The sequence below is a fragment of the Aedes albopictus genome, chromosome 2 (genome assembly GCF_035046485.1).
Source record: "Aedes albopictus strain Foshan chromosome 2, AalbF5, whole genome shotgun sequence".
Classification (NCBI taxonomy): Eukaryota; Metazoa; Arthropoda; class Insecta; order Diptera; family Culicidae; genus Aedes; species Aedes albopictus.
The window spans coordinates 145106908-145133932 of NC_085137.1; the positions used below are offsets into that span (position 1 = coordinate 145106908).

General features: G+C 38.5%; 1 protein-coding gene across 1 annotated transcript in view; it reads right to left on the reverse strand.

Moving 5' to 3' along the window:
- Nucleotides 1-21913: 21913 nt before the first annotated feature.
- The window catches only part of LOC109421075 (roundabout homolog 2-like), a 379914-nt gene continuing 374802 nt past the window's right edge, over nucleotides 21914-27025 (reverse strand). Inside the window, exon 13 of the mRNA XM_029858753.2 lies at nucleotides 21914-23962. Coding sequence (XP_029714613.1) covers nucleotides 22776-23962 — 1187 coding nt within the window. The 3' untranslated portion in view covers nucleotides 21914-22775. The remainder of the gene's footprint in view (nucleotides 23963-27025) is intronic.

Below are 27025 nucleotides of genomic sequence, written 5' to 3' on the forward strand. Positions count from 1 at the left end.
CCAACCACTCGATCAAGGTTGTGGAGGCGTGGATGCGGTCCAGGAAACTGGAGCTGGCTCACCACAAGACAGAGGTGACGGTTGTTAACAACCGGAAGTCGGAGCAACAGACGGAGATCAGTGTAGGAGAGTGCACTATCCTGTCAAAGCGCTCCGTCAAACACTTGGGCGTGATGATCGACGATAAGCTTACCTTCGGTAGCCACGTCGATTATGCCTGTAAAAGAGCCTCCACAGCTATTGCGGCACTGTCCCGGATGATGTCCAATAGCTCTGCGGTGTACGCCAGTAAGCGCAAGCTTCTGGCTAGTGTTGCTACGTCCATACTTAGGTATGGCGGCCCGGCGTGGGGCACCGCGCTAAGTACTGAATGCTACCGACGGAAGCTGGAAAGTACTTACAGGCTTATGTGTCTGAGGGTTGCAAGCGCGTACCGTACCGTGTCACACGACGCTCTCTGTGTCATTACTGGTATGGTGCCCATCAGCATTCTTATCAGTGAGGATATGGAGTGCTTCGAAATGCGCGGCACAAGAGGCATACGCAAGACTGTCAGGATGGCCTCTATGGTCAAATGGCAGCGCGCGTGGGACAGTTCCACCAAAGGAAGGTGGACCCATAGGTTGATACCGAGGGTAGAAAGTTGGATTAATAGGCGCCATGGGGAAGTTACATTCCACCTGACACAGGTCCTTACAGGTCATGGTTGCTTCCGACAGTATCTACACCGTTTCGGGCATGCGGATTCTCCCGAATGCCCAAAGTGCAATGGTTTAGAGGAAACGGCGGAACACGTTTTGTTCGTGTGCCCGCGTTTTCGCACAATGCGTGACCGCATGCTTGCCACATGCGGGGAGGACACAAACCCGGACAACTTGGTCCAGAGGATGTGTAGGGATGAGTTTGGCTGGAACGCCGTTTCAACGGCTATCACCCATATCGTCTGGGAACTACAAAGGAGGTGGCGCGTGGACTCGGAGAGTAGCTAGTCCAGATGCACTACAAGATTTAGTCCAGGGGTTCGGAGTCGGCTTCGTAGGTCATACCGGTGCCCTGCGGTCGAGATCGACCCTTACAGCGATTAAGTGGCTGCGGAGAGGAAGTCCCGGTAGCGGTGCTGTCGTGGCGTCGGTCTACTGAGTTGGATCCGAGCCCGCGGTTGGAGAGGGGTCCCCGGCAAGGGTCGGGGTAGGTGAGATCCTGCGGTCTGCAACCTACGGATGCATCTGATAGGGCCTGAAGGGTAGTGATATTTTTTATTATTACGGGCAGGTCAGATCGGGTTGCACGTGGGCATCAGTTCTTGATGTCCGCTCAGCAGTAGGGCGCGGGCGGGGTTGACTCTGTCCGCCTTCCGAGGACAAAGGGAGTGGCGAAGACCACTCGGGAAACTGGCTAAGCGCCAGCATGTTACCGTGATGGACTCTCCAGAGCGAGTCATCGATGTTCGTTGCTGCTAGGCTACGCAGCTTACCTTGAGGGAGCGATGTGCACTTGCCCCTCTCTGAAGCAATACCTTCTTGGTGGTTCCGGAGAGACGTAGGGTTTGGCGACCATAGGAATGGTTTAGTGGGTACGAGGAGAGAGTAGTCCCGGCTTTTACTTTTGTTGAAGAAGACGGCCTCAGACCTACACTACCCTAACCTTCTGTTAGGGTGTCTGTTGGGAAGATTATCCCCCTATGGTTTAGAAGGAAAAAAAAGAGGCAAATAAATTGGTGAGCTCGTTTCATGCTATTAATCTATTGTGAACATTTATAAAGTAATTATTTTGAAATTAATATGAAGTTCTTTTATACTCTAATTATTGCGGCACGCAGTTGTATATTTTCTAAGCAATTTACCTTCCCTTCTTCTATGATCGTGAGGATGTGACTGGTGGCCGTTATTGACTTATTAAGGCTTGGAATTCTCGAAGGTGGACATTGAGAGCGGTAAGCTACCCAAGAAGTTAATTTCACGTAAGTTCAACATTGTGTTAGATTAATACCCATATCCGCGCAGCGTCCTATTTATAGGACAGATGCCCCGAACGCCCAGCGTCCTATAAATAGGACAGTCCTTTTGATGTGAATATCTCCAGAATTATGCAACATTTTAGAACACTTTCTTCAGAGAAGATGTTCTCCACACCCATATAATATAGTTTGAGACTGGTTCACTAGGTGGCGTAAACGATGCTGCAAAGATTGCATATTGTCACGATCTATGAGCTTCATTTCCAATGCGAAAAAAAATTTCCCTGGAATCTTGACAATGGTTAATAAATTATAGTTCATTTCTTCACGCAAAACAAGAAAAGCTACCAAAAATTGCGATATTCCTTTTCTACCAATTTATGTATTAAAAACGTACAGAAAATGTGATAAATCATAACCCATTCGTTGTATTGAGATGCGCTACACGGTTCCATAGCTTCCATACCACTACACACAAACACCTCCATTCAAACCCGAGAAGTTGAACCGGGTTGCGTCTAAAAATAACTTTCGCTTCGCTGCTGAGCTTCGCGTCCTATTGTCTACATGGAATTTTCCACTTGCAAACAGCAACCTGCTGGATGCGGGCTTTTCAGTGCACAATGGGTCTAGAGTCGTATTTACGAAGACAAAAATGTTTCTGCCAAGTTCTGTCATTTCTTTTTTTTTTCATTATTGTGAAATGATTACGGTCAATCAAGTGTGGCTTATCCAAAAATCTGCTGATTAATTATTCTCTATACAATATCAGAATGTTTTACAAAGTCATAGCAAATTTACAAAAATAAAACATTCGATTGATTTGATTGATTTGTCTTTATTAAAGGGACTTTCATCCCTTGGATAAAACGTTCGAATCATTAGAATTTTTCGAAAAGTTTTCAATAAATTGCAACTTTTTTGCCTTTGGTCATATTTTAGTCGAGTCCAACGATACATGAAGACCAATACATTAGTCACAAACTTTCAAAATTTAATTTAATTCGGTTCGCTTAGTCCTAAGGTACAGTAACTTGATAAACGGAAGTCAAAAACTAGATATAGATAGAAGGGCTCTAATTTCGTGTAAAGTTGAATAATCAATCAAGCCCAAATTTGCACCAATTAAGTCAAACTCGTTGAGGAACAAGTAATCAAAATTTGAATAGTTTTGGTGGACTTTATAAAAGGATACAACTTGCTAAAAAGTTTTAGGCAATTTTTAAAACTTAGCATGCTTTTGTATATACCACTAGGCGGTGCTAGAGGTCAAGCAAATTTTAAATTTAATATATCTCAGAATTCTAGTCACTTACAAAGTTGGTGTCTTTGACAATGTTGTTTGGTAGGTCAAGGGCTTACAGTTAATGGTCCACTTGTTTCGAAATTTTGCCACAAGGAAGCGCAAGTTACACATTTGCAAAATTATGGAAATTAATGTTTTTTTTTCGTAAAGCAATCAAAAAGCTGTAATTTAGTTTTCTTTGAACATATTTAAGTCAAGTCAAAGGTTTTTCAAAGAGCTATATATTATTCATAAATGTGCAAAATTTCATTTCATTTGGTTCACTTAATCCAGAGATATAGCAGTTTAACGAAGAACACTCAAATATGAAACATTTTACTAGAGTCGCTCCAACTTCATGTAAAATTATCCAATCGAGCTCAAATTTGTACCATTTATAGCTAATTAGTTGTGCAACTAGCAGATAAAATTTGAGAATATTCCCTACACATTATAGAAAGTTACAGGTTGCTGAATATATTCGAGATAATAAGTAAAAGATACATGCTTCTACTAATTTGCAACTAGCGCCGTCTACTGGCAGAATCCTGAACCAATCAGCTAATCAACTGAAACGCCTTAATAAACCAAACAACATTGCCGAAGAAACCAACTTTCTAAGTAATCAGAGTTCTGAGATATATGGAATATAATAATTAATTTATCGTCAGCGCTACCTAGTGGTGGAATTTTAAATCAAACGGCCCATCACCAGTAAAACCTTGGCTGGTCTACCAACTTTGCCAAGTATACCGAATATTTAAGTAATCATGGTGCCAAGATGTACGGTATGGAAATTTCGCCAGTGCTACGTCTTGCTGTCTGTGATATCTGTCATACCAGAGACAAGCAGACGTAACACTGATGAAATGTTTATACCAAATATCTCATCATCCTGATTACTTAGAGAGTTGGTGTCTTCGGCAATATTATTTGGCTGGTCAAGAACAAACAAATGATGAGCCGTTTGATTCAAAATTCCACCACAAGGCAGCGCTAGTGAGCAAACAAATATTATATTCCATATATCTCAGGACTTCACTTAGAAAGTTGATGTCTTCGGCGATGTTGTTAGGTTGGTTACGGCCGCTCAGTTGATTAGCTGATTGGTTCAAGATTCTATCAGTAGGCGGCGCTAGTTACGAATTAATTGAAGCATGCAACTTTTATTTATTATTTCAAATATATTCAGCAAGCTGTAACTTTTTCAAAAATGCACCAAATATTCTCAAATTTTTCCTGCCAGTTGCACAACTAGTAAGCTATAAACGGTACACATTTGGGCTCGATTGGATAACTTTACATAAAATTGGAACACCTCTAATAAAGTAGTTCATATTTGAGTGTTCTTCGTTTAATTGCTATATCACTGGATCAAGTGAACCGAATGAAATGCGACATTGCACAATTATGACTAATACATAGCTCTTTGAAAAACCTTTGACTTGACTTAGACACGTTCAAAGAAAACAAACTTACAGCTTGTTGATTACTTCACGAAAAAATATCAATCATTTGAATGATTTTGCAAATGTGTAACTAGCGCCGCCTAGTGGACCATTAACTGTAAGCCCTTGACTCACTTAACAACGTTGTCGAAGACACCAACTTTCTAAGTGGTGAGAGTCCTGAGATATATGAAATTTAGAATTTGCCGTTTATTGGTGGAATTTCTAATTAAACGATCCATCACCATCCATCATGGCATCGCAAATAAAACTATTAGAAAGCAGATTTTTGAATCAGTTTAACCAGACGAACCACCCTAACATAACAATAATAGGGAATAGGGTCAATAATTGAAAATAAACTTTCTAAAACACAATATGTGTCTAAAAACTTAAAGCTGAAGCTTGAACAGTTTTGTCTTCGCAAATACGGCTCTGGACCCATTGTGCAGTGTGGCGGCTGAATCACTTTCATCACCAAGCCACGTTTGTGTTGATGATGATGGCTTTCAGCCTCTTGTCTATTCATAGCCGTGCTGGCTAGAGCGCAGGATACTGTGTATCACCATGATAGTGTCTCGGTTCGATTCCCGCCGCCGCCCGTATTTCTTTTTAAACATGTATTGGTATTTGATGCCGCCGCTGCTGCCATGATCAGTCTAAAAATAGAACAAATAATGAGAAACCAGTGCGACAGAGCACACGCACACATGCGAAATTTTCCTTTTCCAGATTCTAGGAAGCCAATACAATTTTTGGTATACTGCCACCTACCAATTTTTGTATTTGCAAGGCCCTAATACAATATTTGTATATGTTTCATACCCAAATGTATTAGAATCTGCCAATCTCAGGTTGCGTGTTCGGCAGAATTGTTAATCAATACACACAAAAGTCGATGTATGTATGATTGCATGTTTATATTTATGCTTATATGTTTATATGTTTGAATGTTTGTCTATTTGTATGTTTATATGCATATACAGACGTATGTATGTATGTATGCCGGAACATAGATATAACTCTGAAATGCGTCAAGAAATTTTAATCAAATTTGGTATACACAGTCCTCAGGATGTGGAGGTGGTAGTAGGGGTATTGAAATTCAAGATGGCGGCTTAGGTTCCAAGATGGCGGTAAAAACTTCAGAATATATGCTTTTTAACGGCAATGCTGCTTCGGATACTATGCAATATGGGAATCTATCGGTCGGGTTTCACAAGTAGAACTCAAAAATGAATATCCGACGCCATTTTGAAATCCAAGATGGCGGCCATGGAATGGTAGTTTGATCTACTATACCATGCAATATGGATATCTATCGATCGGGCTTAATTAGTAGAATTCAAAAATCGATATTTAACGCTATTTTGAAATCCAAGATGGCAGCCCAAGTAACAATTTCAATTCCTTTTAGATTTGATTATTTTTATGGAAGCTTTATCACAGCATGACCAATTCATGGAACAATTACAGTTGTTTTTATCAAGAGAAAACAATCTTCGTTCGTTTGCGGTTTTTAAGTTGTCTTCAAGTTAATTTTGAAATTCGCGCATAAAACAACTGAATTTACAAGAGCATTAAATCTTATAATAAGTTTTAAGGCGTATTTGAAGTAATTTGCAGCACATAACATCAACATATTTTATTAAAAGTTTATGCTTCGTTTATTTTAGTGCATTTCATCTGGCTAATCCTCCTTTAAAAACTTCTTGAAGCCTTCTATTCTTGAGCTAGAGCCATTACTCTGGAACAAGAACTATGCGAAATAATGATAAGACAACGAATTATTTTTCAATCCAAATAATTAATGTAACAAATTGGTTTAAAAACCGCGTTTCCATGCAAATATAAACACATAAACATGTTTGCTCACTGATAATTTAGCCATTCTTGTGCTAAAAAGTAATCTTGTCAACGAAATAATGATTTTACGGCCAATCAAAAATGCGAGTAGCTGGCTGCTGTCGTCCTGCCTTCAACCAGTTTCTCACACAGGCCATAGCTATGCGAATCGAAAATGAAATTGGTACTTACTGTGACTCTGCTCAAGCTCATGCCAAATAGTGTAATTGTAGTACACGGTGTTCAATAAGTTCGGATACACAGTAAAATTGAATTTATTTCCCATCTGTAATTCAGTTTTGCAAAGTGAATGTATTAATTGAAAGCTCACATAATACTGATCAAATACAGTATATGTTTTGAAATAAACTGTCCTTTATCCTTTCGTAATAATTGCAAATGTGTCTCAAGTTCCTTTTGTTTGGCACGCACGTCTGTCATTGGTATTTCGTCTAGCTTTTATTGAGTAATGGTGTTAAGTTGAATCAAATTAGGTTGTTGTCCTCAGCATTAGTGGTAGCAACTATGGCCATACGAAATAATCTATAAGATTCAGATTGGGTGAAATACGGACTCATTTTATTTTGATCTTTAAAATTGCTAAAATTGCCGCTGTACCTGGTTTAATGATTTTTGTTTTGTCAAAAAGCAAGGCTGCGTTATATCTCAGTTTAATCCATAGTTATCTTTTCCAAAACTTGATTATATCCCTATTGTGGCAAATTTGAACCAAAATTGGCTTTATATAATGTTTTTATGCCTTTTTCATAGATTTAAGCACATTTTGACTAAACTTGCAAATTTATCACCATATCATCACTGAAATAGCAGTGTAAAGGTTTTGTCTATTAATTTAGTTATTTTAATATAGTATAGTGAGATGTAAACTCAAAAGTCAACGTTTTAGACTTCTGTAGCTTGAGCAACTTATCGAAAATTATTCCAGCGTGCCGGAGCTAACAAACTTTAGATACATCTAAGGCTTATAAAAAAAAGTAGAAAAAAACTTTATTCAAAACCATATGCTATATTTGATCAGTGTTATATGACCTTTCAATAAATACATTTACTTTGAAAATCTGAATTACAGATATGAAATTAATTAAAGTTATATGGTGTATCCGAACTTATTGAACACCCTGTAAGTTGCACTTCAGTATTAATAGCAAAAATACAGGGAAACAAAATAGAATTGGCACATTTTGCCGCGAAACACCGCGAAATGTACAGAGACAACTTCCTAGCATCGAAAACGTAAACAAACAACTGTCAAAGGCTGTTACTCTTGTATAAAACGAATAAGTTTCATTTAAGACGAACAAATCTGCCTTAAAAAAATAACTAGTAAAACAATCTTCAATAAAGGCTGTAGCGTTCATGCAAGGTGACTTGGTTCCATCATTGTTTTGAGGGGGTTTGGATTAAAGGTAATAACAATTGATGGCGGCTGCATGAGTTTTGTTCGCTTGGAACGGCAGCCATGCTTAGAAAAAATTGAAAAAGTGGTGTAGCCTTTTGTTTTTAAAGGAAATTTATGTCTTCGTATATTAATGATTGATATTATTTTTGAGGCGCTTCGTAATTTTCGTATGTTTGGGGAAAAAGTGTCAATGATCTGTCAGGCAATTTAATTGTTTTAGCCATTTCAATTTGATGAAAATTAATTCGCAGTTCAATTAATATTTCATCCATGAAACAAAACTTGTCTGCATCTGCATAATGCTTAGGTAAAAGATTTTATTTATTATGCACTGTTGACACTTTTAGAAAAAGACAGCTAACAGATCCACATGCCTCAAGATATTCTTGTTAAAGTTTCATGAAGTTCTTATAATCAATCATCAGCGCATGTACATAAATACAACTAGTTTCAAAGCAGTCTTCAAAAGCAGCTTTGAAGATCTCCTGAAGAGTGGGTCAGATTAGTCTTATGGATGTTTTATACATATTTTATCTCAGATTTGCAGAACAAAGAGTGTTAATGCTAAGTTTTATGATTCTATCTTAGAAATTACTTCAGGATTGCCACAAAAGTATAATTGTTACTTGGGGGACCATACCCAAGATGGCGGCCACGGAATGGTAGTTTGAGCTATGATACCATGCAATATGGGTATCTATCGATCGGGCTTCATGAGTAGAAGTCAAAAATCGATATTTGACTCTATTTCGAAATCCAAGATGGTGGACCATATCCAAGATGGCGGCCACAGAATGAGAGTTTAAGCTATGATACCATGCAGTATAGGTATCTATCGATCGGGCTTCATGAGTAGAAGTCAAGAATCGATATCCGACGCCATTTTGAAACCCACGTAGTTTGAGTTATAATGCCATGCAATATGGGTATCTACCGATAGGACTTTACGAGAAAAAGGGTTAAGGGTCATGCTAGATGGTAGGGTAGCGGGTAGGATAAACGGTGGAGCAGATGGTCGGGTAGAGGGTTTGGGTGAAGGATAGAGTAGAGGGAGTGAAGTAGAAGGTTAGGGTAGAGGATAGGGTGGACGGTAGGGAAGATGATAGGATAGAGAGTAGGGTTGAGGGTAGGAAAAATGTTAGGGTAAAGAGTAGGGTAGACGGTACGATTAAGCACACTGTAGACTAGAGGGTACAGTAAAGGATAGGACAGAGCGTAGGATAGAGGGCAAAGAAGACAGTAAGGTAGAGGCTAGAGAGGATGAAGAATTGAGATGTGATTAGATGAGCTGAGCTTCTTTTTCGAGACACCTTCAGAAATTCTTACCAGGATTTCTTCGAGCATTCCTTTCGAGAATCATCTTATGTTTATTTCCGAGATTCCTTCAGATATTGCTTCCGAGATTGCTATACGGATTGTTCCGGTGTTCTCTTCAGGGATTTTTGCAGGGGTTGCTTTGGAAAATCCTGAAAGAATTTTTTTAGTCATTCTTCTCCACACTCCTTCGGGGAATTGTGCTGGAATTCCTTTAAAGATTCCTTCCAGGATTCCTGCTGTAATTCCTTAAGGGATTCCTCCCGAAACAAATGTGAAAAATATGTATTTCTTCCGAGATTTTTTTCAGGCAATCCTAGAACATAGAGACATCTTCTATGGTTCTTGCAGAAATGCCTGCTCAGCTTCTGGCCGGCATTCCTGTCATGATCTCTCTTAGGATTCCATCAGAGAATCCTAATGGGATTCCTACCAAGCCTTCAGCTGAGATTTCCTCAGAATTCTACCAGATATGCCTCTCAGAATTCCTTCAGTAAATCCTCCCGGGATTCCTTCGGGGATTTGTACCGGGAATGTTCTTCCCCCAGCGTTATGTTTTCTAGACTTTTGTACGTTATTCTAAGTTGCAATTGGTAGAACGAATAAAATTGAATTTTTGGGTGGTTTATCATTTTACATGTAACCGAAAGACACATTATCTTTTCGATGAAACTTTGATCGTGCCCAGAATAACACCATAAAACCCACATATTGTTCACGAATAAAAAACATAAGTGGAGAAGCCGTGTAGAGTATATCTGGTTGAAATTTTATATCAAAACATGGAATGATGATGAACCAGAGCGTGTTAGTGGAATACTTGTAAGTACGAGACACCGAAGACGACCTTGAGGTCGAAATTCGTATCTGTCAAAGGATATAAATTAAAAGGAACAGTACTTAACACGACTTTTTTTTAAATATGCAAAATTTCTGAAAAGTTTACGTATACTGAGTACGTAAAGACAGTTTGTGGGGTGCTGAAGGAAAAACTCAATTACTTTATTAGAAATCATTATCTGTGTAAAATCTAACAGCAACAGTATTTTATCTTTTTGGTTACACTACACATAGTGCGCTCTCTTTATTTGATTTGTTTAAAAAAATGAGAAATGTTGAACACTGCAGCCGAAGTTACATGAAATTACAAGAACCATGCATTGCATACTTTTAGGCGTTTATCGGGTTATATTTCTGCCCCAATTTATAAGTGATCTATTCTTTTTGAGTGGTTATCATCTCTCTCACTTGTTTAGAGCTGTATTGTATGTAGGGTAGAGTGGGGTAAAATGCCATTTTTCAAACTTTCATCGTTTTCAATGATAATTAGCCTCATTTGTTAGACTTTCAAAGTGGTAACAGCAACTAGACAATATTTGCTCGATACTTCAGCAAAACTATTCACAAAACTATTGCATTCTCATCGATTTTTAGTGATTTTAAAAACTGATTCGTAAAACGAAAGTGGTGCAAAACGACCATCTGCCATGGGGTAAGATGCCACTTCATGAAAACATTCAAAAATTACGTCCATCAGCTTTCGGGCATTTCCGACTAATTCCCTCCCCTCTGTCCCGCTTTTTCGTATATTCAATAAATGGAGTGTTGCCCCCTTCCCCGCAAAACAATGATCGTAATATTTGAATGACCCCCAACAGGGAAAGCGTAGACATCAACAACCATGCGTATCCATGTGTGCCTCAATCTCGTTGGAAACACTTGGCTGGTAACAAAATCACCAGAAACTTTAATTGCAAGCACGACAAACCGGAAGTTGCCAATTTTCATTGGGGAATCAAAAGAATTTTCGTGGGTTTGGTGGCCTAGCTTCTAGAAGAATGTTTGATGCAAACATATCTTGACACCATTCACCTATAGTAATGATCAAGTCCCATTCAGGAATGATTTTATGAGTTGGGCCATTTTGGGCTTTGTTCCCCTATACGGATCAAAATATAACGATAGCGTAGAAGTTGTGCTGAAATAGAACTCGAGAAAATTATCAGATATTGAGGACCTACAATGAAGAGTTTTTTTGGAACCACACCATAGACTTCCATTTTTATCGTCAAATCATGCTTATTTTATTGGAACTCGACCTTTGACAACAAATTTATTTGAAGATTTAAATTGTGAGACACCTTGGGCGTTAAAGGGTTAACGTCAAGGCTAGTTGTTTGGGTACTCTTGATCTCTATTCACAATTTCGATTGTTCTAGTCAATCACGGAGTAGCAACTACGAATTGTACGGTCATCTATGCTCTTCGTCATTGCTCTTGTTTTTTTCAATGCCTGTTCATTTGGGGCCATCTTCCCCAATTCAACATTTCAAAAACTTTTGTGGAGTTCACACCGCATCTTCAATTACACGCAAAGAAATAAATTGTAAACACAATTAAATTCCAGTTCAAATCAAACGATTTTTCAGTTTGCTATAGCGACAAACTGATTTCTAGTTTAAACTAAACTTATACATTGTTTGATAATATAAATATTTTCATTTGACGCAATTTTTTACAGTTTGTAAGTCCAAACTGAGATTTTGTAGTTTCAACATTAATTAATGGATTGTTTCAAACGACAGCACTTTTGCAACTAACAAAGCCAGAATGTGATTGTGTTGGTGACGGCCGCTCCTGCAGCAGCTCGGAAATCTATTTTAAGACACTTGACAAGCGGATGGAAAGTAGACCGGATAAAAAAAGACAAAAAGGCGAAACCGACCAACGTTTTGTGGATGCTGTCTTGAGTACCTGCGCGTTATCCATCACGGCCAAGACTGCACTTGGAAGTTGCGGTGATGGATTTGCTACACCTTCCTCGTTGTGGCGAAGTTGAGGTAAGAGTTTTAAGGATGTGTGAGTGCTTCCAGGCCCTGTTTGTGGTCCCAAGTTTGTAGAAACAAATGAAGTTTCTAACGTTATATGGAATGATGCTAATTGGTTGATTTAATCTATAAACACTTAGTAAGAACAAAGAAATATTACTTTGGAGTAAGTTAATTCTCAGTTTGAAAATCAACCATGCGTTTTATTAATTCAAACAGGCGTCATTTTTCTGCGTGAAAACTGCATGGTTTTTTGCCTTCAAAGGGACACCATTCTCAACGTCCTCCGTCCCACGAATGACATCCAAATGAATTAAATAATGGTGATTTGTTGTCCAATGAACCGATAAATGGAGTGTTAAATTAAAATTGATCACCGATTCCCGTTTCGCGGAACAGCCTTCACACACATAAACACACATCACAAAGCAGTAACTAACGAGAAGGTACACCATAAAAACCACATTTGACGTGGTCGAATGGATCCTCACCAAGCGAAAGGGGAGAAGGATGAGTCAAGTGGCTAAATAGGGGTGTATGATAATGGACCACCCCGCACGCCTATAGTGATCGGGAACCAAACCGCACATTAATTCAACGCTGTAATTGGATTCCGCACGCGTGATGGGATTCTTCGGATATTTCGTGCTAAAATGACACATTGGGAGGCTTTTAATTTTCGATAGACTTGGGGTTTTTATTCTTCCATCTATGATACATCTTAGACCGATTACCTAGAGCCTGAACAGGCGTTCATCAAGTCTCATCCGGGGCAACGGATATTGCATTACGAGTTGTATTTACAATGCCATTATAAGCCGTTAGTTTATTGTAGTTATAGTTCTTGTCCATGGCAATAATATACACTGACTTAATTCCACTTTAACTTACGGACGGGTATCATACATTTACACTGGTTTTGCTCAATTAATCAGGGTTTGTCGTGGAATTTTCAACAAGCAGCCAGACATTCAACTGTTTTTTCTTGTAACTAACTACGTTTAAGTAGAATTTTACCTTTGTTCAGTTACAACGTAGCATTTCCGTAGAAGGTTATGTTTTAACGCTTTCCGAATAGTTTTTACTTATAGTATTATTTTGGCGAAATGAAAACAAAAAAGACAAACATTTCCATTTTTCCGCAAATATTCTTACTCGTCTTGCAGTAACAGATATTTGAAGTTTGTTTTTACTATATCTCACTTAACAATATTTAAACTTTACATTTTTCTTATCTTTGACCAGAAACTAAAGTTTAGACAATTTAGGGTACTTCTATTGCCGCGTATGAATCGTACAAAAGTAGGATTTCCGAACATCACATTTATTCGACGATTATTTATTGATTGTTTCGGCAATAGCGATTGTGTTAACAAGCGTTCCCAAGTAATTGGGGAGTTTAACTTCTCGAGATTATTTATTGATAGGGCATCTAAATACAAGCGTAGGACTTTGCTGCTGCAACTACATGTTTATCACCGGTTACATAAAACTGTTTTGATATGACGTTAATATGATAGCAAGCGTGTTTCCGATCATTGTTTACTACTAACCATTTCACAAAAAAATCCCTTACCATAGAACCAAGCATGTACATACAAGGAAACAATCCCATCGGCAGCCGTCCCAAATGGAAGTATTCTTGTGATCAGTCTTGATTTATCGTCAACATACTACAAATCGATTCGGTTTTTCCAACTTTTCTCGTTCCCGTTCGTCGTCGATTAGTGCTGTCGTTGGTCATAGGTGTGTACAATGCATCCGTTAGCCCCCTGTCCGCGTCCGGAACCGGAAACGGTGAGACCATTGCGGTGACAGGGGGCATCCATTATTTACAGGTGGCAAAAGTCGAAGAAAAACAACACGTCGCAAACAGTTGCACAGTGGGGTGATTTGGTGTATATATATGAACATTCATTGTCGCAAGGATTATGTGAATTAATAAAATACTAATGAAACTAAACAGCTGGAATCTATTAGGGGTATCCTAATTTATTCAAAGATATAAGTGAATAGTGATTTAGAAATGATCTAAAGTTTTACAGGGCACACCTATTTTTTTGTAAAACATCCCTTGTACTGTAAAACAGTCCTCTCACAGCCTATACTTCCTGGAGGAATGCCCGGTACAATCCCTGATGGAGAAATCCCTTTGAATATTGGAGGAATCCTTAGGATAATCCCAGGAGGTATTCCTGAAGCAGTTTCTAAAGAAATTCCTAAATAAACTCTAGAAAGCCCCTGGAAAGTTTTCATGGAGAATTCTGGATAGAATCTTGGGAGGAATCTCTGACTGAATCCCTGGAGGAATTCCCGGAAAAATCTCTGGATGAATTCACAGAGAAATCCCTGAACGAGCTCCTGGAGAAATCCATGGAGAAATGAATGTTTTAATCCCTGAAAAAATCCCGAAAGGATCCCTGGGATGTTTTCTTGAGCAATCCCTGCAGGAATTCAATGATAAGTCACAGGAGGATTGCCGGAGGAATCCCCGGAGAAATCTCTGGACGAATTTTCAGAGGAATCCCTAGAGAAATTCCCCAAGAAGTCCATGGCGGGGCTCCCGCAAAATTTCGGGAGGAATTCACGGAGAAATCTCTGGAGAAAATCTCGAAGAAACCTATGTATAAATTTCCGGAGGAATCCCTGGTAAACATCCGAATGCAAACCTTGGAGGAAATTGAGGATGAATCATTGAAGGAATCCCAGTAGAAATCTCTGATCGAGTTCCCAAAGGAATCCCTGAAGAGGTATTGTGCCTTTTAACGAAAATGGGCATAACAGTAGCCCGCTCATTATCCGAAAGATCGATGTTTGCTCTTTTTGATAGCGGAATTAGTTTGATTAGGTTGATGGGAACGCAGCAGCGACGCACAGTCGAAAAAAAAACACTATAAGCCTACACTAAGTTCTGTATCTAACGAGCGCATCCAGTTTTTCTAATGAACAAAACTATTTTAGGCGTAAAATTGTCTGGTGAATCGAATGAAAGTGGTCAAACCAACCGCACGGATCATTATCCTGCTCATTTTGTCGTAATTCCCCAGTTTTCATTGTCTATTGTATGAAACAAGCTTCAAATACTTCGAAACATGAATGCGGTTTGCCCAGAAGGGATTTTCTAATGGATTAAGATGAAAATTATTAATTAGAAGTAATTGCAGTGGCCGCACGATGTGTTGTCATATCTATTTACCCTAATTCCCCAAATATTTTGAGTTTGGTATGAAATTAGCTCTGTTACTCACAAGAAACTTATGAGTGTTGTGCTATGGAGGAATTCTTTAATGAAAACCGACTCGAGGATATTTTTTTTTTTTTTTGATTTTGACATACGTACTTTGCACTGAGGATAGTTCTGAGTCAGATGACAGCTAGTAGAAAAATAATGCAACATAATAATTCCATATGGAACTCCATATATGTTTAGAAGGTACCGTAAAATGGGGTAACTTTGATAGTTTTTCAGCAAATTTTCTTAATATTTTTTCATGTAACATTATTTTCCCTAGTTTTATATTTTTAAAACAAGTACTAGGGTATCAGTTATCAATTGCAATTAAAAAATCCGATAATTTTAATAAAGGTGACTTTTTATTTTTCATATGCGCGAGAATCATATTTTCATTTTGGGGTAACTTTGATAGTGCCCTGAAAAACACATCAAATCCTAAAGTATCATCACAACTTGAAATCTTAGGAGTATGAACATGATGAAAGAAGCCTTGTGGAATATATTAAATTGAATTTTTATGACAAAACATGATTTTTTTTTAGTAAAATTCTACATTTAAAAATGAGTTAGGGGAGTACTGAGTGAAAAACACATTGAATTCAGTTATCAAAAACTGTTATCTTAGTAAAATCATAATTTTAACGGCACAATCACATATAATTGCATGCTATTCATAGTAAATTCGCTTTTTTGTGTTGCTTCTGAATGTTTAATAAACAAATTTTGAAAAAAGTAGCATGAATTACATATAATAACAAGGGCATTGCATATTTTTAGGCGTTTATTGATGCATGGAGGTTTATGTCCCAATTAACAAAATTGATTAGAGTTTTTAAAAACGCACTTTGTTAAGAGATTTAAGGCCAGATTTGGAATCTTCAATGATGGATCTACCAAGAATAATAGGCCATTCATTGAAAAAATAGTTGAAACAAAGTGATACAGCAGATTGTTTGAAGGGGTTGACAAATGTCAAAAATATTACCAATTTTTATTTTTTGCTCAAAAAGTTAAATATTTTAATGAAAATACGTTTAAGACGGACTTTCGTATGCATAGTTTTGATCTACGTTTGCCTTTTTCAAGGAATCATAGTTGTAAGCTATACTATACCGTGCCAGTCGTACTATCAAAGTTACCCCCATTATCAAAGATACCCCATTTTACGGCACGATGAATGAACCTAATTACATTTACGCGGTTACTGCAATCACTTCTAATCGATTTCTTGTACCTTAAAACTCGAAATAAACGCTTCCTTGCATACCATCCATAAGTTTCTAGTGAATTATAGAGCTAATTTTATAAAAAAAAGTGTAAATATATGTGGGGCATTAGAGTAAAATGACCTAATAACATTCGCACTGTTTCTAAAATTACTTCTAATCGATTCCTTGTATCATACTCCTCTGAAGAAACCCTTCAAAGCATACCACCAATAAGTTTTTTGTGAATTATAGAGCTAATTTCATACAAAACTCCATATATGTGGGGAATTAGGGTAAAAAGATATGACAACACATCGCGCGGCCACGTCAATCACTTCCAACCGATTCTCTACATCTTAATCCATTAGAAAATCTCTTCTAGACAAACCACATTCATGTTTCATAAGTGTTTAGAGCTACTTTCATATTAAAGTCAAGGAAAACTGGGGAATTGGGGCAAAATGACCAGGATAATGATCCATGCGGTCTGTTGAACCACTTTTATTCAATTTCCAGGCAATTTTACGTCTAAACACTTTTGTCAAATATTACTGCAGTATTGTGCATTTTCACTAGCTTCGCTCAATCATGGAGTAGAAACTAGACACCGAGAAACTGAAAAACTCTCATTTAAGTACTTTTAAACTCAAATTTGAGTTTTTCATAAAGAGAAACAGGAAAACACTTTAAGGGGTGCTTCCCCACAATGATATATGTTATCCTATACTGGCATTAACCAAATTTTCTAGTATGTCTTACACATATTGAATAACTCGTAATTAAAATGCAAAGAATGTTGCTAATTCATAAATTGAGAGATGAATTTGTGAAAAAATCGCGTTCTGGTGGATTCCGAACCCACGACTCTGTGTTCGTAAGATCGGCGATTTTACCAACTACACAGAACAGGTACAAACTACTCGGCAAACACTTAATAAGAAACCAGCAAACAGACTGCTGATAGCTAGGTATGCGGAGTGCGAGAATAAATCTCGGAAATGGTTTTGGGTTCATAGTACTAATTCACTCTCACTTATAGCTTGTGGACATAAACGGGGGTGTGTTGTAGATTGGCATTTAAGCCGTAAGAGAGATGAATTTGGAAAAAGGGAGTGTTCTCATGGTGTGGGCATTCTATTCTGTAGAACCTGTTCTGTGGCTTAGTTGGCTGAAGCGCCGGTCTAGCGTATACGGAGTTGTGGTTTCAAATCCCACAAAAAATGTATTTTTTTCACAAATTTATCTCTCAATTTATCAATTTAACGTTTCGTTAAATCACGGAGTAGAAACCATTCATGGAGAAATTTATAAAAAACTTCAATCTGAGTACTTTTAATCTCAAACTTGAGTTTTTCATAAAGAGAAAAAATAAATCATTTCAAGGGTGTTCTTCGTTCCAATGATGTATGTTGCTCTTTACTGACATTTACCAGATTTGCTAGTTTCCCAGTCAACCAGTGATCGTATAAGATGTTGAATAAGATGTTAAAGTGGAGGCCATATACGTACATTTTACATGCGCCTAAATGGAGGCATGTACGCATATGGCCTCCACTTTATCATCTTATGCAGCATCCTATACGATTACTGGTTGTCTGGGTTGTCTTATACATACTGAAAAACTTGTAATTTTACTTTAATTTGTCAACAAAGTCTAACTCGTTTTGGTATGATGCCTTCAAATGCATCAAGTTTTTACGTCCAACCAAAAGGAACTTTCTGCAGTACTCCCTCAAAGAAATCATGTGGGAGCTTTATGAAGAATGCCATAAATAAAAACTGCAGGAGGAATTTCTCAAAATACTCCCTATTATCCTCATGGAGAATGTCCATTAGAAACATCTAATATGAACTTCTGGAGGAATTGCAGAAGGATCTGCAGGAATTCCAAACAAAACTCTTGGAGGAAACCAAACCTAGGTGAATCCTGAAAACAGTTCTTGAAGAAATGCCGGAAACAGTTTCTGAGAAAACTCCAGAAGAATTTCCCGGAAGAATCCCGGCAAAACAGTCACATGGGAATCCAAAAAGAAGTTCCTAAAGAAATTAAAAAAGCAATTCCTGAAAGATTCCCAGAATAAATGAAGCAATCCCTAAAGTAGTCCTGAAATTATCCCAGAAGGAGCTTCTGTAAGAATCCTGGACCTGGAGAAGTTTTTGAATGAATACTGAAAGAGGTCCTGGTAGGATTCATGAAAGGATCTCAGAAAGTATTCCTGAAGAAATCTCAGGCAGAACTCCGCATGAAAATCCTGGAATGAATCTCAGACGGAATTTTGGAAGGAGTTTCTGTAGGAACCTTGGAAGGGACTCCCGAAGCAATCCCCTACAGAACTCCTGGAGAAATCCCGGAAGAAATCGTGGGAGAAATAGCTCAAATTCCCAGGCATATTTTCCAGGAAAAAAAACTTCTGAAGACATTCAAAAAAAAAAAAACAATTAGAATAATCTGGAATGGAATTTCTGGAAGATTTCCGGAACTCCTTGAGACATCCCGGAAGAAATCCCTGCCAGTCTCAGAAAGAATCTCTGAAGGAATCCTGAAAGTAGTTTTTAGACGAACCTTTTAGAAATTTCAGGGAGTAAGGATCTCCTGAGGTAATGTCACAAGGTATTTTTTAAGATATCCCAGAAAAAATCTTTGGAAAAATCTTGGGAGTACTTTCAGGAGAACTTCTGGCAAGAGCTCGTGAATGAACCCCAGACGGAACTTCATTAGGAAGAAGTCCACAAATTTCTTCTTGAGTTTCTTCTGGAATTCCAACAGAAGTCCCGTTTGAGATTACAGCAGGAGTTCGTTTTGGATTTCCTACAGGAGCTTCTTCTAGAAATGATCAATGGCGTCGTTCTACGATCTCTACAAATAGTTGGTACTGGTTTTCATCCAGAATGCTGTTTAGATTTTATCCAGGGTTTACTAGTGGATTTCTTCCAATAATTCCTTCTTGGAGTGCTCCAGGAGTTTCTTCTGAAAGTTCTCCAATGGTTTAAAAAAAAAAAAGACACGGACACGTTTAGTACTTCCAGTGAGCTATTCGCTCTTTGAAGGAAGCACGACACTAGACAACGGACTAGCATGCAACGCCCAGTGGCACAGCCGAAAAGTTTTCCTGACAGCTGCGGCGGGAATCGAACCCGCGCTCCTAGCATGATGCGACTAAAATGCTTGGTGACACTAGCCGCACGACCACGAAGCCACACATAACTTCTTTCTGGGAATCCTCTAGGCTCTAGGAGTCATTTCGGGAAAGTCTCTGGAAGTTTATTCTGGAAATCTTACAGGATTCTTTTTCTCTGAATTCTCATTTTTTTCTTTCTGAAAATCTCACACGAGTTTCTAGTGGAAATCCAACAGAAGATCCTTTTGGGAATCATCCAAAAGTTCTTTTTTGGAATCCTCCAGATGCTGCTTCTGTAAACCATACAGAAATGCATTCTGAAAATCCTCCTCAGTTCCTTTTCGGTTCCCTCATGGATTTTCTTCTTGTTTCGTGTTCTTTTTGTCTTCCAGGTTTTTACCTAGAAATCCTGAAGAATTTCTCTCTGAAAATCTTCCAAGAGTTTCTTTTAGGTGGAAATCCTCTAGGAGTTTTTTTTTTTTGATAATCCTACTGAAGCTTTTTATGAGAATCTTTTAGTAGCTTTTAACCCTACTCGAATTCCTGGAAACTTCCTGGAAACTTCCTGGAGTTTCTGCTTTTAAACCTCCAGTTGCCTTCAAGAGCGCCTTGTTAAATCCATGGTTATAAATAATCACTGAAAGGGTTTCTCGAAGAATTCTCCTAGACTAGACTCCTGTAAGATTTTCTAATTTCCTAACAAAATTCCAAGGAGAAATTTCTGAAATCTGTAGGAATCTCACAACAGGCATTCATGAAGGAATCTTAAAAGTTTCTTAAGGAGCTTCTGGGAGAAATTACTGGTAACCCCAGCTTGAATTGCTAAGGTATGCCTGTAGTTCCTATTCCAGATCATTTTCCATCGTCTGTCACCTAAAACGAAAAACATCGTGGGAAGTTTTTCAGTCGGCTTCATCGACAGCCGATCGGCATCGGACCAGATCTTCACCGTACGGCAAATCCTTCGGATATGTCGTATGTACCAGATGTAATGCGACGCGATGGGCTCAATAGCCGTAGCTCGACTTTTACGAAATCCGGCCAATTTGTGTATTTTGCGGACGACGTGGACCGTCAGAACATTTGTTGCGGTTTCAGAGGCTTTCATGAGTTTCGGAGGATTTTCAGGGGTCTGAACTGAGCTCCAGTGGCATAAAGAGGTTTCTGGAAGGTTAGAGCATCTTCAAGGTATTTCAAAGTCTCCAGGGGGTTTCACTGGGCTTTGTGCCTTTTGGGGTAGTTTAAGAAAAGTTCACTTTGGTCTTAGGAGGTCTACATGCGTTTCAGAGACTTTTCAAGGCGTTTCAAGAGTTTCAGAGGGCTCCAGATTGTTGTAGGGAGCTTCCAAGGGCTTTCTGCAGACTTCTTTAAGGTTCAAGAAAAATGTTCAGGGGTAAATTGATAGAACATGACTATGAACCTTATTCATATATTCAATACAGCGAGAGATCATCTGTTATGCTTGTAGATTCGGTAACTAATACTCAAGAGGTTTATTGGGTACCCTAAGCAGGCATTGAACTCACATTGAACAAACATACTAACATGGGGGGTCCTTCATCGGCGAATACCAGGCGCTCCAATGTACAACCTGCAGATAATCCTAGATAAATTTCGGGAACGTAACTTGCAGACACATCATCTGTTCATTGATATTAAAGCAGCGTACAATTCGGTGAAAATAAATACGCAAATAGTGTCACAACATGGTTTTCCGGCAAAACTAATACGGCTGATACGCGCAACGCTGGATAGATTAAAGTCAAGTATTCGGATCGTGGACGAAGTGTCTATTTCGTTTGTTAGCTTAGATGGATTGAAGCAGGGTGATGTCTTTCAAATTTGCTATTCAACATTGCACTCCATCACACGGTCGCACATGCTCCGTAGCTTTGCGGACGATATTGATCTCATCAGCATCGATCGCAGGGCAGTGGAGGAAGCTTATGCTCCTTTGAAAAGAGATACAGCGAGAAAAGGCTTGACTCTTTAACTCTACCAAGACGAAGTACATGATAGCAGGTAGAGACAGAGGCAGACCTAATGTTGTTAGTGCTGAGGTATTTGAAGTTGTTGAAGAATTATTTTATTTTGGAACACTTGTGATATGTGACAATGACGTTTGCCGTGAAGTGAAAAGGGGCTGTTCATAAACCACGTTGACCAAAATATGGTCGTCTCAGACCATACGGCAGACTTCAGTGGGCTGGATACGTAGTATGAATATCGGAAGGAAGAATTACCAATGCAGTTTTTGTGGTCGGTGACTTCGTGGGTGGCCAGGAACGCGGGGAAACTGGAGGAATATCGCCCAAAACCGACGAAGATGGTGCTCTACTATACGCTCGGCGTTGGAGTAAAGTCACTTTGTAGCCAAAAAGGTATCAAGGTAGGTACTAACATGGGGCTGAGAATGCAGAAACTTTGTTCAAAGTGCTACAAATGATCAGCAATTATGCTTGTAGATCTAAACATTTCAATAAAATCCCCACACCTCCCTCTATACTTGTACTCAAACTCACATTTAACATCGTTTAATCCCCCCATTACCGATTTCCCGTAAATCCTTCTGAAATACAATTGCTCTCAATACAATTAAGTTGTATTAAAATAATGTTATTTTATAATGGTGATACCTCAATAGAACCTACATACATAAATGGATTCTACTCATATGGAAGTTCCAGTATAAATATTCGCTTGCTTAATTTCAACGGTGCCCAACATTCATTTCGAATCTTTGCGCCAACGAATATTTTAAACCAACTTGAGCAGTAAATCACTCCACTGTGCACTGTTACCCAAACTCGATTGAACCTTACCTATCTATTCATTACACATTTACAACGAGCACCGACCACTATCCTGTCCGCCTCAAACATTACTCACTAGTCACCTGAACGTATTCTAGCGGGAGCAAGGACAAAGCAAAGACCAACGATTTACCATATCTACACATAGACACATACATATCACACTCAGTCTTGTTGCTCAACGTTCATTCTGTGCGTGGCTGCTGCTCCATAGCTCCATTCACGTCTTTCTCGTGTGTGGCTGCGTCAGAATAAGTTATTATAAATAGTCAACCCAAAGCTGTTGTTCGAACTCGGCCGTACTCAAACGTCACCATCGCCGACACCGCCGTACTCGGAGGCGGACCGATAGCTAATGACGCTGCGGTTACCGGTCGGGTGGTACACAGCCTCCCCATCGTCGCCGGCCTTCCCCACCAGCGAACCCGAACCGACCGTCGTCGAAGCATTCTGATAGATGTTGGCCAGATGACCATTCCAACTGCCGGCGGAGGTGTTGTTCGGATTCGTTTCGCCTATCTTTATGTACAACTGCTCTTTCGCTCCTAAATTATTGAGCGAGGACATTTTCTTCTTGTGATTCTGCTGCTGCAGCGACGACTGCTGGTGGTGTTGATTACCATATTCATTTCCAGCATCCCCGCTGTTGTTGCTGCTGGAGCCGCCGCCAGTGGACGTCCCAAAGCTAATCCTCAGATTGTTGATCGGGGGTCGAGTTAATTTGAGGCGATTTTTCCGTATCGTTCCGAAGGGTGTGTGCGGTACCGAGTGGCTTGGGTGGAAGATTTTGGCCGTCTCGGATCTGGCACTGCTACTACTGCTGGCGCTGCTTCCGCTGTGGTTGGGCACCAATTGATAGCCTCCATTACCGACGGCGACGGGGCTACCGCTGTTGTTGTTGTTAACGCTACTTATCGAAGCCAGCTTGTTCTCGGTGATATTGATTTTCTCACCCGGATTGAAATATGACTCCGAGTACACATGGCGACCGTAACTGCCTGATCCGGCATTGTTCGAACCTGCCATCGCAGGGTACGATTCGGAGCTATAGTACATGTTACCGTAGCCCCCGCTGGATTGCTGCTGGTGATGTAGACTGTCCAAGGTGTTGCCCCCGCTGCCGGAGGTCGTAATAAATCTTGAGTTACCTATGAGGGTGGTCGTCGCGTACGGAGCAGGTGAGCGAGTTCCACTGTACTCCGATGGAGCTTTACTGCCATTATCGCCCAGGCAGTTGTTGTTCTGTCCACTCGGTTGGAATGAAGACACTTCGGCGTAATCGCTGGGGTATTCGTTGTAATCGATTCCCACGTAGCGGTTGTGAGTGTTTTGATCCACCGGGAGGGTAGTGGTGGTGCAGACCGGAGCGTAATCCTGGATGTGGTCTTTCGGTCGGGGTGGGCGCCACAGGATACCGGACGGGTCGGTCCAGTAGCCGTCGTTGTTCTGCGGGAGCGACGGGAACTTGAGGACGCCGTTTCCGTGGTGGCCTGAAAGATGGAGATAATATTGAAAAAGGCATGAGTGCGTTGATTCGTCCGTTCTGTCTTCATATCGAATTCTCGACAGCAATTTTTGGTTTAATGGAGACGTTGAACATCAAAGCTTTTCTAGAAGATATCGTTGGAAAAAAAAACATCAGTACAAATCCAAGAAAAAATCGATGGAGACTTATTTGGTAGTAGGTAAGGTGCACAGGATAGTTTCTAGAATAATCTTTATTAAAAATAGTTCAAATTCATAGTAGAACTCTTGAAAGAAATTAGAAAAACTTTGAATGGAATCCGAATACGGTTTGTTGAATTGAAATGAAGTCTTCGAAGATGTTGGAGTCTATTTGAAGGACTTTTAGAAAAAAAAATACATTGAGAATGATATTCATCGTGGATATACAGTGTATCAAACAACTGTTCGTACAGCATTTAATTTGTCAAAATTTTTCGTCATAATAATTTTTCATTCAAATGCTCATAACTTTCTATGCGTTAATCAAAAACGCTGAATTTTTGACTAATCATGAACAATATAATGTAGTTCCATTGGTAAAATTTTGGACGAGATCGACTAAGTTTTCAGAAAATTATAGAACTTTTAGTAAAACTTGTAAGATTTTTGAACAAGTTTTTAAAACATTATATTCCGAGCCCGACCACGATGATAACATGGACGCATGGATTAAATGGTTATGCAGGAGTATTGATAGAGAGAAACGGAGAAAAATTTGTATTATTTTGTTTTGTATTTAGATTTAGATTCCGACCCGAATGATCATTTTTGATTAAAGGGCCGTTAATAAATAAACAATCAAAAAACATTATATCTCAATGTGTACTTAATAAAACTTTTCCATTTTTTGTTGTGTTACAACTTATATCTAATGCTTTCATTTGCAGCTTTGTTTGAAGTTTTATTTTCAAAATAATAAATATGGAAAATCTGTATATGTTCAGAGCATTATTTGGAAATTTATCATGTTTTGATTAATAAAAGTGCCAAGTGTTTTAAACTTCTCAAAAATTTCTTAATGTAATATTTTTATACAGTAACTATCAAACCACATATGTAGAGTAGGTCCAATGCATTTTTCGTTCAATTCATGCACTTTTATTAGTGGAAAGTGTTTGGCAGATTATATGTGTAAAATGTGATAAATTTATAAACATCGTAAACAGATTTTTCATATTTTTATAGTGAAAAAATTAACTCTTTCAAGATTGCGTATTATAGGTTCATGTGTCAGTGTTCCCTCAAAAAAGTTTGAACATATTTCATCCAATATTCTTTGAGGTATAGAGTATTGAAATTTTGTTTAAAAAACATCATGCTTTACTAAAAGTTCAGTTACGTTCAGAAAACTTATTCGATCTCGCTTAAAATTTTACCAATGGAGCTTTAATATATGTTTTATAATTGGTCGAAATTCCAGCGGTTTTAATTGAGGTATAAAAAAGTTATGAACATTCGAATGTAAAATTATTTTGACGAAAAAATTGCTGTACGGACAATTGTTTGATACACTGTATGTTGGATGTCATATATGTATCTTATACTTATGACACACATGTGATACAAGAATCACTGTACAATTGCGCTTGAAATGAGTGCCATACTGAAAATTCTCTCAGTTCAAGTCAGTCTTGTTAGAATTTTCTTGACACTGCGTACCGTTGTACAGGAATCACACTCGTATCACATGTCTGTCTGGGGTATTACCCTTCGAATTTTTTTTATTATTTTCCTATGGAAAGCTTTCCAAGCTCTACACTTGACAAGTAGCCCAAGATAGTCAAATGTTTCTAACATTTTTTTCTCGAATTTGTACTTTTCTTCGTTTTTTAAACAATTTGAAGGAAAAAACTTTTGGTTTTATTTTATATCAAAAATAGACGCCACGTGCAAGTTTCAATGAAATATACCGTCAAGGCACCATTCACCGTGGATCTAAAAGGATTCGGGGCAAATAAGGGCTGTCATTTGACACCAGTTTTATAAACATTGTTGGTGCCGCTTTTAATTGCCTTCATTATAGGTTAAAATTAAAGCAATATCCACAGAAGTAGAAAATTTTTCACAAAATTTGGTGATATAGTACAATTAGTAAAGGGTAGTAGGGTCGCCTAATTCCGTGGTAGGTCACCATTCACCGTGGTAGTAGGGACCCATTCACCGTGTATGAGAAATTTTATTTTACTTTGTTTAAAAATGATCAAAACAACCCAGCCAAGGGAATTTTCTTCGTTTAAATTCATTTCAAGTAATAACTTGCAAGATTTTATTAGAAAAACAAATGTTCAAATTTTCGATTTTTTCTATATATATGGGACAATATGGGGCACGGTGAATGGAGACCATTGATTTTTAGGGTACCCATTTACCGTGCCTTTTTGTTTCAATCAAAAAGTACGAGTAATCGTACTTTCTTGTTAAACTTACTTCGGTAATGCAAAATACAAACCTGATATGTGAATTTAATTGCTTCTTGGTGGAATAAAAACGATACTACATTTAGTTTATCGCTTAAATCACCTTAGCGCAGTTTTCGTTTTTTCACTATGAATGCAGTGAACGAGCAGAAACCCGCTTCGTGTAAACACACTTTAGTGTCAAAATGATACTTTTAAATGTTTCTAATGAGCGTTTTGACATGGTAACAATACATTAGTGTTGTATTGGCGAAATTGAAGGGAAATTGTCATATCATTCAATCATAATATGGAAATAATGAAAAAATATTCGAAGGCACACGGTGAATGGAGCCCCCACGGTGAATGGCGCCTTGACGGTAATTAAGATACAGTGAATTAAAAAAAAATCAAAAACTTTAAAAAATTGACCTTGTTAAATGTTATCAAAGACGGTCTAAAAATTTGCGTATCAAAGAAATAATTGCTTTTTTGTAACACTTCAAAACAGCAAAAAATAATCTCGAATAACATTTCACAACGTCCCATACATGTTTTCAATATTTTTTTTTATTTTTTGAGTACACTGTTACTTAAGTATGGTTAGATGTAGGAAAAAAATATGCATAGTGTTTTTCATTGAAACCTGGA